The sequence below is a fragment of the Alligator sinensis genome, unplaced genomic scaffold (genome assembly GCF_000455745.1).
Source record: "Alligator sinensis unplaced genomic scaffold, ASM45574v1 scaffold239_2, whole genome shotgun sequence".
In the NCBI taxonomy this organism is placed as follows: domain Eukaryota; kingdom Metazoa; phylum Chordata; order Crocodylia; family Alligatoridae; genus Alligator; species Alligator sinensis.
Window position 1 is genome coordinate 578,489 of NW_005842279.1, and position 14,975 is coordinate 593,463.

At 45.0% G+C, this 14,975-nt stretch overlaps 1 protein-coding gene across 1 annotated transcript in view; it reads right to left on the bottom strand.

Annotated features, from left to right (window-relative positions):
* Window positions 1-14,569, bottom strand: part of ABHD12 (abhydrolase domain containing 12) — a 57,228-nt gene extending 42,659 nt beyond the window's left edge. Inside the window, exons 1-3 of the mRNA XM_025209287.1 lie at window positions 14,562-14,569; window positions 9,164-9,288; window positions 2,075-2,180 (exon numbers count right to left, since the gene is read on the bottom strand). Coding sequence (XP_025065072.1) covers window positions 2,075-2,180; window positions 9,164-9,288; window positions 14,562-14,569 — 239 coding nt within the window. The remainder of the gene's footprint in view (window positions 1-2,074; window positions 2,181-9,163; window positions 9,289-14,561) is intronic.
* Between the last annotated feature and the right edge of the window lie 406 nt (window positions 14,570-14,975).

Below are 14,975 nucleotides of genomic sequence, written 5' to 3' on the forward strand. Positions count from 1 at the left end.
TGGGGCCCCCCCCCCCCCCCCCTTTCCTCTCTGTCCTGTCTTTTCTAGGTTAAAAACTAGGGGTGCACCAATAGAGATTTTTTGGGCTGGTAGTGATGGCCGGTTTTTAATGAGCCATATCGGCTGATACTGATCTGATTCTGATATGCAGCCAGGCAGCATGGAGAACGGCATCCAGCTGGTTAGTCTGTTGTGGGGGAAGGGGCGTGGGGGGAGGGCAGATCAAGGCCCCCCATAGGGAGGGAGGGAGTGGGGCTGGGGCAGATGCTGCACAGCTGGGATGGAGCGGGGGGCAGAGCCATGAGAGGCTCATCCAGGGAGGGCAGGGGGAACGGGGGGAGCAGCTCCTACTGCTGCATGCACCCTAGGAGGGCATGGGGAGGGCGTACCCTCAGATCTGTGTGTGGGGCAAAGGCAGGCTGCCACTGTGGGCTGAGGCTGGAGCAGTGCTGGGCTCTTTCTGGGAGGGGGCTTGGCTGAGCAGTGCTCAGGGTGGGTGGCGGTGATGGCAGCTGCAGCCACCCCAAAATTCGCCATAGCCTCCCCTCCCAGTGCTGCCACCACCCGCCCTGAGCGCAGCCTGCCCAGCCCAGTGCCAGGAAGAGCCCAGCATCATCTTGGCCCCAGCCTGCAGCAGCAGCCCACCCATGCCCCACACACTAATCTGAGGGCACATGCCCACCATGCCCTCCCGGGGTGCATGCAGTGGTGGGAGCTGCCCCCCGGGTGAGCCACTTGCAACTCTGTCTCCTGCTCCACCCCAGCTGTGAAGCACCTGCCCCAGCCCCACTCCCTTCCTCATCGTGCCATTCAACAGAGGATACCCCATCTAGTCAATTCAAGACTAAAAAACACACCAGATTGTTATGATACATACCCAAGTGCAGCACAAATGCAAATTGTGACTGGTGACTCATAAATATAGTTATATCTGGTGGGTTTAGAACTGGCTCCTTTTCTTTGATCAGCCAATAATATATTAGACTTTAACTGGGTGCTCCAATTATACACATCATAACCCTTAAATGATCATTTTCAAGCTAACAGGATCTTTTTCACAGTTATACAAACTAGAAAGAAGCAGTGGTGTTGACACACAATGAAAAGCATTCACTGGACAGAGGTTCAAAATAAGCTTGCTAGGCTAGTAATACTGAACATGGACCTGTCAAAACAAAAATTTCCTGCACCACCAGTCACCCCACTTATATATCTCAGAAAACCCAATGAGTATACAAGAAGTTGCCATGCTTGGGACCTCACAATTTTCCTCCAAGAGCCAGAGCTGACAACTGTATCTATGACCATCATTTGTTTTCATTAGAGAGCACAATGGGTTTCCATGCCTCTCTCTCCAGTTTTACATATGCCTCTATAGCAGCAGTTCCCAATCTGTGATACTGGTACCATCAGTGGTACATGTTAACAGATTTATTATAATTACTTTATATGACAAAAATTTGCTGGTAGTACTTAAGGTTGTATCATTTTAAATTGGTGGTGTGAGAAAGTCACAGTTTCGGAACCACTGCTCTAGAGCATATTCCTCCTCCTACTCTGAACACTGAGTCAGTGGGCGCGTCTACACGACATACTATGTCGCAGTAGCAATAAGCTATGTCACTATAGCTCATTGCTACAGTGACAGATCATCTGAAAATAACCATGCACCACTGGGACTGCGATGTATCGGTGAGTATTGCACGGTATCAAATGCACAGTTGGGGATACATGTAGATGTGCCCGTGCTTCCATCTTCTCCATTTGTATTCTGTTCATATTTTTTTTCCCCACAGGAGTTGGTCAACAAGTAACTTCTAATTCACCAAATTTGCTTTACTGGAGGGGCACAACCTTTCCAGCAACCCAGAGCAGTAACTTCAGTTCCAAATTATGAATCTTCTCCACAGTCATGATCTGTCTGACTGTGTTTCATACACTGCTGAATTTAGCTCAGTAGAGATCCAAGAACTGCATACCTTCAACATGAAGCTGTCCTTCAGCAAAGACACAAATCCAGATGAGAACAAGCAATGGTTACCATTCACTGGAAAGATGGCTTAAGCTTACTTACCAGACTCCAATAGTTACATCCTCCTCTGGCTGCAGATAATAATTACAGGTGTGATTTAAACCTTGATCCTGTGGTCTTTTCAAGTCAATGAAATATGGGACTCTCACTGAAACACAGGAAAAGAGTAAAATATCAAATACTTAAGCTTTTAAGTTCCTTTTTCTTGCAACTCAATACTGCCAGACAGTGCATTTCAACCCACTATCTAAACCAACACCAACACATATGGAGGACTGTACACAGCTCTGTCCCACCAAAAAGACCTCTTTTCCTGTAGGTGAAAATGGTGTAACTTGTTACAGCCTTTAGAAGTGGGCTAGCATCAACAAAACAAAATAGCTGCTCAGGGGGACACTAACAGGTACAATCAAATGAAACGAGATGAAGAAAAACATGAAAGAGCTTTTCCTGATTTGTATTTAATACTCTATCCAGTCTAATTTTGGAATCTCACAATATGTGGCATCAATCCATGAACTTGAACTGGCAAGGGATTGGGTTATATGTTCACATACTTTATATCAGCGGTTCCCAATCTGTGGTACAGGTACCACCAGTGGTACGCAGACAACCTGTCAGTAGTATGGGTTAACAGATTTATTATAATTACTTTACATGACAAAAATTTGCAGGTGGTACTTAAGGTTGTATCATTTTAAATTGGTGGTGCACAAGCTGTCAGAGTTTGGGAACTGCTGCTTTATACGGAACCATACACATACCAGTAACTTAAGATAAACCAACATTTATCTGAACTTGCAGGATTTTGTTTCAGGTTGCTAGGGACATAAGCAGGAGTGTAGATAGGTGTTTTCTAATATCTACAGTCTCCCTATGTTTTCATAAATAATCAAAATGAAAACTGTCTTTTTACATGTAATCTATACCTTCCCCTCCAAAACCAGCTGTGGAAAAATGAGGTTTGCATTATATGTGAGGAAAAGGGATCCCCAAGGGGCCATAATTTTTTTATTTTTTTTTGGAGGTGGGGGAGGGGGGGAAGGGCCAGGACATGCTGTGGCAGCATTAATTGCCCTGGTTCTGGGGCAGATGGCAATTAATACTGCCACCACTCCCCCACTGCTGCCAAATTTCTGAACCAGTGGGAGGCCTCCTTCCCCATCTGTGCCCTGGATCAGGCCAGTGCATGCAGTTGGCCTGCTGTTGGAGCCCGTGCATGGAGTCTAACCCAGCACACAGTCCCAGACCTGGCATTCTAGGTCTGACCCCCTGCACGGGCTCCAGAGCCCATGTGCCAGGTCAGACCTGGTGTGCCGAGTCTGAGACTGCGCAAAGTCTTGGACTGTGCAACCCTCAACCTGCCGCATGGGGTCAGATATGCCATGCTGGATCACACCCATTTCACAGCCCCAGACTTGCTATGTGGGGTCATACCTGGCATTCAGCCCCAGACCTGCTATGCTGCAGTGGGCCTGTTGCACCATCCCAGACCCACTGTGCCATATTAGGCCTGCTGTGCAGGGCTGGACCTAGTGTGCAGCCCTAGATCCAGTGTGCTGGATAAGTATGTGGGTCCCATCCTGTGCACAGGGCTGGCAGCAGGCTCAGGAGCAAGCTCAGTTCCCTGGCTGCTGTTACTTAGATACTTAACCAAGATGAGATCTTTTATTCTTCATGATACCTTTTAAAAAACAGGGCATGTGTTAGACTCAGGGGCAAATTAAATGTGAGAAAATATGGCAAATACCAAATTTAGACTACGAAGAAATCTCCTCACCTCCTGCTTCAAAGGAGGTATGTCATATGCCACAACTCAGTGGTTGCACCTTTGGAACAACACACTGTAGTCTCTTACAAGAACATGTCCCTAAATATAATACACACCCTATTTTGGGATGGTCCCAAAAGGAAAAAAGATCCTACCTTAAGAGTACAGGTAAGTACCTGAGTTTTGGGGTCTCCAGGACTAAGGGGTCACACAATGGAGCTGCATACTGGGGCTGTCATCTTGATGTTTGGGAGACATGTGCCAGAGCTGGGGGTTGTCCACTGGCCCCAGTCCCAGCCCCCTGTGGTGGGGCCCAATCCAGCCACCACAGGGCCACAGTTGCATGACAGGGCCCAATCTGACCATGCTGGTGCTGGGGCCAGAGTCATGAGGTAGGGCCCAATACTGCTACGCCAGCATAGGGGACAGAACCATACAGCCCAGTGCAATCCCACCATGGTGATGCTGGCTCCAGAGGTGTGTGCCAGGTGTGACCCATCGCATGGTCCAGGAGCCAGCATGAGGCTCCAGACTTGGCAACACTGGGTCCAACCCAGCATGTGGCTCCAGAGCCAACAAGTGAGGTCAGACGTGGTGCACCAGGTTTGACCTGGAATGTTATGTCTGACCACTGGCCAACCCTGCATGCCAGCCTGATCTGGCATGTGTTTGGGGAAGGTGGCTCTGCAGGCATCCAGAATTTTGACAATGGAGAGTGGGGAGGGAGGAAGTGATGGCAGGATTAATTGCTGCGTCTCCCAGAGCTTTAACCATTAATGCTGCCACTGCTCCTCTCTCTTCCCCCCCCCCCAACAAATCTCTGGACCCATGGGGAGCCCTTCTTCACATATGGTGTACAGCCCAATCTTCCCCAACTGGTTTTTGGGGAAAAGGTGCAGGTTACATACAAGAATAATATGGTAACAACTTTTCTGGGCCTACGAGTCCCCAAAAACTTGGAAATGCTATTCATTTATGAGGGAGCTGAAGCACTTCTATTACCATGTGACAGCATGTTTGTTCCAGAAGATTGCATAACTCCTCCAGTAACCTGATTTCTGTTGTGCATTAGGAAAATCAGTGGGATCTACAGGCAAGCCTACCTTCATGACCTTGAAGGTGTGACCTTATTCCTCTCAAATATTTGGCAATTTGAAGTGACAGCTACCCAAAATAAAACATTGTGCTGCTGCCCATATTCCCTCCAGCAGAAAGGCAAGTGATGTTGTACCATGGCAGACATCCAAATTCCCATAAAGGGCTTAGCTGAGGTTTCTTTTATAGCAGGAAAGGTTGTTCCGCACTAAGTGTCCAAATGTTGCCACCTTCTCTCAAATACAAAGTTTCCAAGCAATTGGTCAGGAAACAAAATGGAAATGTGGTTCAGGTTCAGTATTTGTAAAGTGGTAACAATGGATGCAGCCCCTTGCCATTTCTTCCTTATGCAGGGACTCCATGTCATTCCCCACACTCTCCTACTGGTGTGTCTGCCATGCCAACTCCCGTGTCAGTCCACCCCACTCCAGAACTCTGTTACAACTCTAGGTCCTGAACCTCAAACATCCTTTCCATTTCCATTCCCCACCCCAAGGCTTGCCTTCTTTGCTACCCACACTCTAGCCCCAGACTTCTGCACACCTGACCATTTCATCCCTTTGGGGCATGGGTGACTAGTGCCTCTCAAGTTGGGGGGGCATGTGACACCAGTCAGCGACTGGTGGGGCAGGGGGTCCCCCAGCGGCTGATCACTCACCAAAAAGCAGCTGCGCCGCTTCCGGAAGTCCCATGGCCACTTCTGACGCTCGCAGGGGGGGCACTGGTGCTCCCATCTGCCCCCCTGCCTGCCGGCTAAACAGGGAGCGCGGACTGACAGGGGGTGCGCACTGGTGCTCTCAGGGGGTGCATGTGCCCCCCCATGCATCCTCTACTCGTCACCACTGCTTTGGGGTCACTGATCCCCTTGTCCTCATTGGTCCCTGTTGGGCTGAAACTCGAGCCCTACTTCTCTGTGGGCAAGGAGAACTATGCAATTAACCCACAGTACTCATCCGATATCAGTCAGAAGCTTTATTGACTACAAAAATATTCACTAAATACAAAACAATTAACTTACTTTACTAGGTCTGCCAGTATATAAGCAGGCAGTTACAAAAACTGAGCATGTTAGCACGAATCTCACTGCGTGTCAGTCTGTCTAGAGCTGTTAGTCAGGAGTCACTCCCCTCAGTCGGCTGCACTGAGCGAGCTTCCTGGGTTGCACTGCTCCAATTTCGAGGGCTTGATCTTTTCCCTCGGAAATCCATCCAGATGGTATGAATCACAAACAACAAATGAATATCTCACTTGCTCATTGCTGTTTAACCATTTAGTGACATTACCAATACTAGCCAAGTTTGTTGTATGATATTTGGCTTATAGATCCAAAATTTACAACAACACAGCCTTACACATCTGGAATATTTTCCTATTGCCACACTAATTAGTCCCAATAGTCACCACATTATGGTTTTATTATGGTTCTATTGTTCTTGATGTTCCCTGCCATTTTACTGGAGTTAACTTTAGGCCAATCATTGACAATCATTAACTGAATCATCTTGAAAAGACTTCTGGGAGTTCAGTCAACTTGATATGACCAGATTTAATTTTCCTCACAACACTCCCTACCCCACCAAGTCCCTCAAGCCCTCCAAGTCCCAGCCTCTGCTATGCTCCCTACCTGTCCCCTGCCTTCTTCCACCTCCATTTCCCCCACAACATCTATGCCTTTCCCATCACCACTCACCCAAAACCCAGACACTGCTCTTCTCCTCCCTCCATAACTGCTTCTTTCCCATGCTCCCTATAAACTCAAACCTTCCCTGTAAACCTTTCTTATTTCTTTTGGAGATGGAGTCTTCCCTACAGGCAGTAAATTAAGCTGCTGCTCTTGGTATGCGTATGAAGCCGGAGGGGTGGATAACAGGGATTCAACTGCTTGCCACACCAGTCCATCTGCAGGCAGCACTTTTTGCCAACATCAGCGGACCTGATTTCTGGAAATTCCAGAATTTAATCAGATGTCCCTTTCTAAAGGGATTGTGTTACTGAGAAACAGAGAAATGCTACCGAGTTGAGCATTAGCCCTCGCCTCACCTGGCCAACAAATGCCATTAAATGCACATTCTGTAAACATGAGCTGCTGACTTCCATAGCTTTTAATGTTAACCAGATAAATCTGACACCAAACTTGACATGCTTTTTATTAACACCAGGACCAGATTCTGTTCTCTGTATTAAATGAGTTACGTGGACTCAGGCATCTGAGTGCAATTCTATTTCACTGTACTCAAGTCCCTGAAAAACTGTTAAAACAAATGGTGGATGGGGCTCCTGCTTCCTCCTTTTTATGACTGGAGAGTAAGATGATGGGGTATTACAAAAGTAGATGCACTAATGAATTTTCAGCATTTAAACAAGGTGGACTAAAATCAGCATACACTCTCCAGCTCTATGTTAAAACTCCAAGGGCACATCTACACGAAACATTTACTGTGGAGATGACTAATTAGCTCTGCAGTAAAACGTACCATCTACACATGCAACCCTATTAGGTCACAGTAGACTACTAAACACCACCAGAGGGTATCCCACGAGTACTATTCTGCAGAGGGATTATTTCATGCGCTGCAGCATATGCATAGATAATGACAGGGCTGGCTGGAGCACAAGATGATTCAGTGCAGGGCTAGCTGATAGGCAACCCCACGCTGAAGCATCCTCATGCCTCAGCCAGCCCCTCTGCTGCCCATGGGCCTCATCGGAGCAGCCAGTCTAGGGGCTTCACATGCTGTGGAGCTGCTGGCTGGGGCATGAGGGTGCTTAAGCATGGGGGATGCCTGCAGGCTAGCCCCACATTGAAGCCCCCTCGTCCCCAAGTCAGCTCCTCCTCAACACATGGAGCCCAGTCAGAGCAGCTCTGGGCTGGCAGGCTGACTCCCTGCATCCCCTGCCCGCCTGGGCTGCTCTGACTGGGCTCAATGTGCTAAACGTGAATAAGCTCCAGAGCAATATGCTCTGGAATGTATTCATGTATATTAATTGCACATGTAGACACACCCCAAGAGATGCTCTGAGTAAATTACTTAATCTAGCAGAGCCTCAGGTTCCAATCTGTGTTATAGGAATGTAAACATTAATGTCAGTGCAGTGATTACATATTGCAGTAATGGGGGTCATATGAGCACCTAGACCAGTGATTCTGAACCAGGATGCCAGGGCCCCAGATCTTTTGAAGGGTGCCATGAGGTGCAAGGACATAAGTGAGGTTTTAGGCTATAAGCAGCTAAACTAAGCAGATAAGAGTAGGCCAAGACTTCTCCCTGCCTACATGATCCCACTGCAAGGCCCTCTTCAAGGAAGCAAGTACTGTAATCTATCAATCAGTTCTTGAAATTGGGTGCCAGTTAATTCACGAAAAGTATGGAAAGGTGCCTCAAATCCAGTGAGGGGTGCCTTGAGTCAGAGAACCACTGATTTAGAGGAAAGATATTTCCCCTTCAGGGAAATATTCTGTGTCTTTCTTTGAAACATCTGGAGTTAGCCACTGTCTTCCTATGTAGGAGTAACCAAAACACTTGGAGAAAGGGAGTGAGTCAGCCCCTAAGAAGTTGCATTTGCTACATCCAGTATACTCTCCTAAAAATGTTTGTCTGTGAAGAACCGAAGTCTGGAAGATGATACATTTATCATACACAACTTCAAATGTTTTAGCTGACATGGGACCTCAATAACTTGCATGCATTCCACATACATTTTTAATAATCCTTTCAATAAAATATATTCTCTTTTCCTATCATTTCAAATTAAGAAGCTAATTGGAATTTGACCATTCTATCTAAATCCAAAACATTTTCAATTGTTACTAGGGCCATAAACTTAGAGGTTACAGATCTAACAATTCACAAAATGTATAAGCCTATGAAAATTTCTAGCCTTCATAAACCATAGGTGGACACAGATGATAAATGAACTGAGAGGTCTTTTAAAGCAGAGATGTATTTCTATTTTACAATTATTTCTGGAGGTTCTCATCAGAAAATTTTGATGAATGCCAAACACAGCTGTCCTATATGAAAAAGAAACAAATATACCCTGATTTTGGAGTTTTTCTAACTTCTTTTGGCACAGGACAAATATACAGTTGAGCACAAATGGATGCGATTCTTGTACATGAACATATGTTATGTAGGAAGATAAGCACAGTGCCATTTTGCTAAGATTTTTTAAAAAATAAAAGCAACACTGCTGAAAACGTTTCACAAGCTTTTCTAACACACACACACACACACACACACACACACACACACACGATCACTTACCAAAATTTAAGAAGACCAGCTTTGCCTGAATAACAGGACAAAGTTTTACTAGGAATGGAATGGCTATGTACACTCCCACCAACCAGATTATTAACTTCCGTAATCGGAACCATAATCCGTAACGCCTGTAAGAGAAAAGAAATTAACTATAAGAGATTTCAGCTGAGCATGAGCTTTATAAAGCAAGTTTCACTCTGATGCCTGTGCTTAGTACTTCTGAAAAATCGGGCCACTTATTCGGGTACACAGAATTAGATACCTAAGAGTATGGACACAACACTTAGAATAATTTAAATACTGTTTAAACCCAAAGCATTCAGACATATAAACTTGTGAAATTGGTTTAAATCTGCCTGCAATGGTTCAAAAGCATACATAGAAATCCAGTACTATTTTGAACCAGTACACTGTGAACCAGTTCAATCTTGTGTGGACACCCAAACATCCTGTGACAGGTCTAGCTGGTCCTCCAGGCATCCCACACAGAATTGCTTCTTCTCACCCCCAAAACACACTGCTGCAACTGGCCACTCTGGTATGCAGCCATAACTCTACTTCCCCGTTTTTTTTCCCCCTTTCATTTGCACTTTTTATGTATGAGCACCCTTGCATTGCTTGTTTTACAAAGGCTATCTGACAATCAGCTGCATACTCACTCCCTATTCAACCACAGCACATCATCATGTGTGGAAAATTGGCTCCGGGGTCGGACCCAGAGGGTAGTAATCGATGGAAGTCACTCATCGTGGTGTCCTGTGACCAGTGAGGTCCCCCAAGGCTCTGTCCTTGGACCCATACTGTTCAACATCTTCATTAACGATGTGGACACTGGAGTCAGAAGCGGACTGGCCAAGTTCGCCGATGACACCAAACTTTGGGGAAAAGCATCCACACCAGAGGACAGGCAGGTTATCCAGGCTGACCTGGACAGGCTCAGCAAGTGGGCGGACGAGAATCTGATGGTGTTCAACGCCAATAAATGCAAGGTTCTCCACCTTGGGAAAAAAAACCCGCAGCATCCTTATAGGCTCGGCAGTGCTATGTTGGCTAGCACTATGGAAGAAAGAGACTTGGGGGTCATCATTGACCACAAGATGAACATGAGCCTGCAATGCGATGCGGCGGCTAGTAAAGCGACCAAAACGCTGGCTTGCATCCATAGATGCTTCTCAAGCAAATCCCGGGACGTCATTCCCCCCCCAGAGAAGAGCCACGCGCATGATCAGAGGTCAGGGAAGCAGACCCTATGATGACAGGCTGAGAGCCCTGGGGCTCTTTAGCCTGAAAAAGCGCAGGCTCAGGGGTGATCTGATGGCCACCTACAAGTTTATCAGGGGTGACCACCAGCATCTGGGGGAACGTTTGTTCACCAGAGCGCCCCAAGGGATGACGAGGTCGAATGGTCACAAACTACTTCAAGATCGTTTCAGGCTGGACATAAGGAAGAACTTCTTTACTGTCCGAGCCCCCAAGGTCTGGAACAGCCTGCCACCGGAGGTGGTTCAAGCGCCTTCATTGAACACCTTCAAGATGAAACTGGATGCTTATCTTGCTGGGATCCTATGACCCCAGTTGACTTCCTGCCCTTTGGGCGGGGGGCTGGACTCGATCTTCCGAGGTCCCTTCCAGCCCTGATGTCTATGAAATCTATGAAATCATGTTTCCCCAGGCCTTGAGAACACAAAATTGGGACCAAGCCTTTCCCTGCACCCCCCAACAAGTCACACAAACTGCAAACTTCAGTCATTTACAGGCTACTCATGTGTATTTAACTCATGTTTTAGAGAGGAAAGAAAGCAGAAAAGTGACAACACCCCTCAGTCAGAGGTCACCCACGTCCTAGGGCCCCAAAATGTGGTTGCAAGCATTCCCCTGCCCCTCCACTCACCCACCAAAAGCCATACTGGGCTGGGTTCCCCTCCCACCGCCAGTGTCAGAGCCATAGCACTTCACACAGTTGTGAAATGGTTCCAATCAATAACTTTTGGGGACAATTCAACTCTTATGCATGTCCACAGCCCAATTTTATTCAGGACATTTTTAAAACTTTAATGTATTTTAAAGTTTTAATGTATTTTTATAAATATCCCCAGATGTATAAATGAAGCCTCAGGGTAACCCTGATGATACAAGAAGACAGAAAAAGAGGAAGAGAAGATGTCTACATCTTTAAAATACATTCCTCTGCTGACTTGCCAGAGTGCTGCGCTTGTGACAGGATGCACATAGGTTGCACACCCTTGAACACCTGATCTTTTTATTTTTGAAACCTGACTGCATGTCCCTGTGAAATCATTAAGAAACAGATTCTAACAGTTATGATGTTAGAAATCCAGAGCGACTTCTGTGAGGTAATAAATCTATTGAAGTCAGTGGAGTTTAGGTCAAATTCTGGCCCTAAAATAAGATTACAGAGATTCCTACTATATACAATGGACCATTTTGACGATTTTCTTATCTATCAATCTGCAGTGCCATCATTTAACTTGTATCAATGATTCAGCCTTGTTTTTTTAAGTCTTGCACAAACGCTAAAGCACCTTGCAGTATGGCTGTCCCTTACCCCAAAGTGTTTACAGTCTCAATGACAGAACACAGAGGATAGGGTCAGGGAAGGACAGACAGCAGATGCAGCCGGACTATTCAATTAAGGCATAGTCAATTAGTTGGTAAGCTCCAGTGTTGCACTTGATACTGTATAGGCCACAGTATGCTCTTCATGGCAGGCACTATGTAATTTTAAGTAAGATAGCAGCTACCATGGCTATCTTCTTAAAAAAGTTAATCAGACTGTATAGCCCTAGATTAGTAAAACGGCTCATATCCTGTAAGTTCTTCTGCCTTGATTTTCATAGTTTTTCTCTACCTGGCACACAGTCAAATAAGAGCTTTGGGTAGTTTTTTTCCTCCAGCCTCCTTCCTTTCCTATAACAGCACATTTAAAGTTCAAGACCCAAAAACTTGTATATGCCTCCTCCGAGGGAATTTCTGGCCTCAATAGTTTCAATGAGAATATATATAGGAGCACAGTACTTAAACCAGTTCCCATTTGTGCATCAGTAGACGGAACAACTCCTCACCCTCTGACAGCTGTGTTGTTGTCTCTGCAGTTGAAGGAAAGTAAAGAAAGCAGTAAAGCCTTATCTTTATCATCAAAGATATGCAAGAAACAGATCCATTGAGAAAAGCATTACTATTCTACAACAGAATCACACTTGTAGAAATCGAAGAGAAAATAACAAGCTGTATGCAAGCAAGGACAAAAATGATATTCTGCCAACCAGGAGGATTCTTGTGCTTTGCTACAGGAAGGAAACCTCTATAAATAAACGAGATAACACAGCTTTCTCTGAGATGCTACCATTCTGATAGGTCTAAGCTGAGTTCTGAACAGCTCTGAAGTAAATAACTTCCCTGGAAAACTCTACTAGTTCTTGAAATTGATTTTCTCCAGAGTATTTTCCAGAGAAAAAAAAAACCTAAGACATAAACTATCAGAGATTTTCATTCAAGGAAAAGTTAAGCAATTTCTCTCCAAAAAACATTTCATTACCAAATGTTATCTAGTGCACATGCACACACACTACTGTATTTATTATTAATTAGTCAATCAACAGCCAGGGGCACTAGAACTACCAGCTATGTCCCCAGTAATAACCACAAACTTGCTTTCTACCTACAGCTAGTCTTAAAACAGATACAGCAGCAAACTGTGCTCAATACCCTGAACTAATCCACTGTTTTGGACCTTTCTTCATGTGCAAGCCAAGAACAATTCTTTGGAGATGCAAGATGCTATTAATCTCACATTAGCCATTCTTCAGTGCTGACCTACAAAATGTGCTCCCAGCAAGGCTAACAAAGAACAGCACTAACACACTGAGTGGAAAGAATCAGATCCTGAGCTGGTGGATCTCTTTTCTAGCTTGATCACTCAAAACATTCCCAGGGGAATTTTAAATGTACCTCCAGCTGTTGAAACTAAAACTGAGCTGGAAATGGCCTTCCTACCCTGCGACACTTTTGTAGATTTTTAAAAGGTTTGCATTTCTCATTGGCTGTAACCAAAGATCCTCAGAAACCAAGTCTCTTTCCCCCTCAGAACAGCTAACAGCCTGGTATTATGGCACTCACTAGGATATATAAGATTCAGTATTAAGTCCCTCTGTTATTCAGTTATTCTGCATTTTCAACCCTTATCCCTCAGTAGCCATAAATATTCTCTAGAAAATGATACAGTAGGGAAGAGGAAGAGAGGTAGGGAATATGTGGGAAAAATGAGAAGAGGAAGAGAAAGTAGCAAGGTAGGGAACCAGAAGCACTAAGTCAACCCTATGAGCCAACCCTACCACACAGTGCAACGTAAGAGCAGATGCTCAGCAATTTTCTGTCCTCTTGAAGTTGTGAGGGGCTGAGAGGGGTGTACATTTTTAGGCCTCTCTTTTGTTTAGTCTATATTTAAATAAAGTTACATAAGTTATATTAATTGGTATGCAATAATAACATATTACCCATTTTAAAATTCTGTCTGGCGGGTCTCCTTCAGTGTGACGGAATTTCTACGTTCCTCTCTGCTCATATTAAAGGCATTACACTGTACCATCAGCCACCTACTCACCAAGGCTGACAGAATGGATTAGTGCTAAGGACAGAATATGGGAGGAAGTAGAAACTGGGTTTTTCAGCGAGTTGTTCTAGGGCCCAAATCCTACTGAAATCAACCATGTCAATGATTTCAAAACTGCCCCCCCCCGGCGTCCTTTATGCAGGGAAGAATGGGGAACCACCAAAGCAGACCTAAGAATGAATGTTGTCCCTATAAGGCATGATCAAAGCTGATCAAACCAGTTTTAAGAATAGTCCAGTTGCACAAACAGTCAGCGGGCCCCTAAGTTAAATTTGTCAACATGAGGAATGTGAAGTCCTGATGGTGGAGTACATTCTGTGCCATGCTGTCACAGCACATATGTCTTTTGTTCCCTCTTTCTTTTTTAAAAAGGCTGACTTGAAACGTCTTGGTTTGCTCAGCTCGCCATTCCAAATGCTAATTGTTAATGTGACATTAATACCTTGTCACTAGGGAGATGTCTATTTAAAATGCAACCAGGCCAAAGCTTCAATCCATCAGTAGTTATAACCAACCTCCTTTCACTGATAAATAAATGGTAACATACCAAAGAATGGAAATTTAAAAACAGCTGCATAAGTAACGCAGGTAAACTAAAATAGCTATTTTTAGAAATATATTTTTGCCAAGCGACATATTATTCATCCTGGTTTCTACTACTGGGGGCAGAGGCAATGGCAGTGGCAGCAAGAACTGCTCCTTTCCCCTAAAAGAGAAAACTAAGCCAGCCTTACAAGAAAATACATGCATATTGGAGTTCTGGGGTCATACCTGACCATTCTGACTGGCGTAGTCCAGATCTGCCTAGTCAATACCAACGGGCACAGCAATATTTTAACTCACAACTTAATGATGAGCTTAAGCTCTGCAAGACAGCTAAACTTATTTTAGCAAACAGCTGAAGCCAACAAACTGAAGATGGAGCTGAAAAGAAAGCATCAGAAATGGATTCCAAATACAGTCCTCTAACTGCTAAAATCATTGAATGTTCAAGTAAGCGGCAGATAAGGTTTCATGCTCCTTCTTGAGCTACTAAATGCTTCCAAACCACTTCTGGCTTCTCTGAATAAGCCTTTCACGATTTTATCTAACAAAAAAAGAATGTAGGAAAAGAAAATCCTCTTGCTGAAGTATGTTTAAGGCTCAAGAAAAGGCTCCTGCCCTGTTGTGTGACTTCACAAGGTT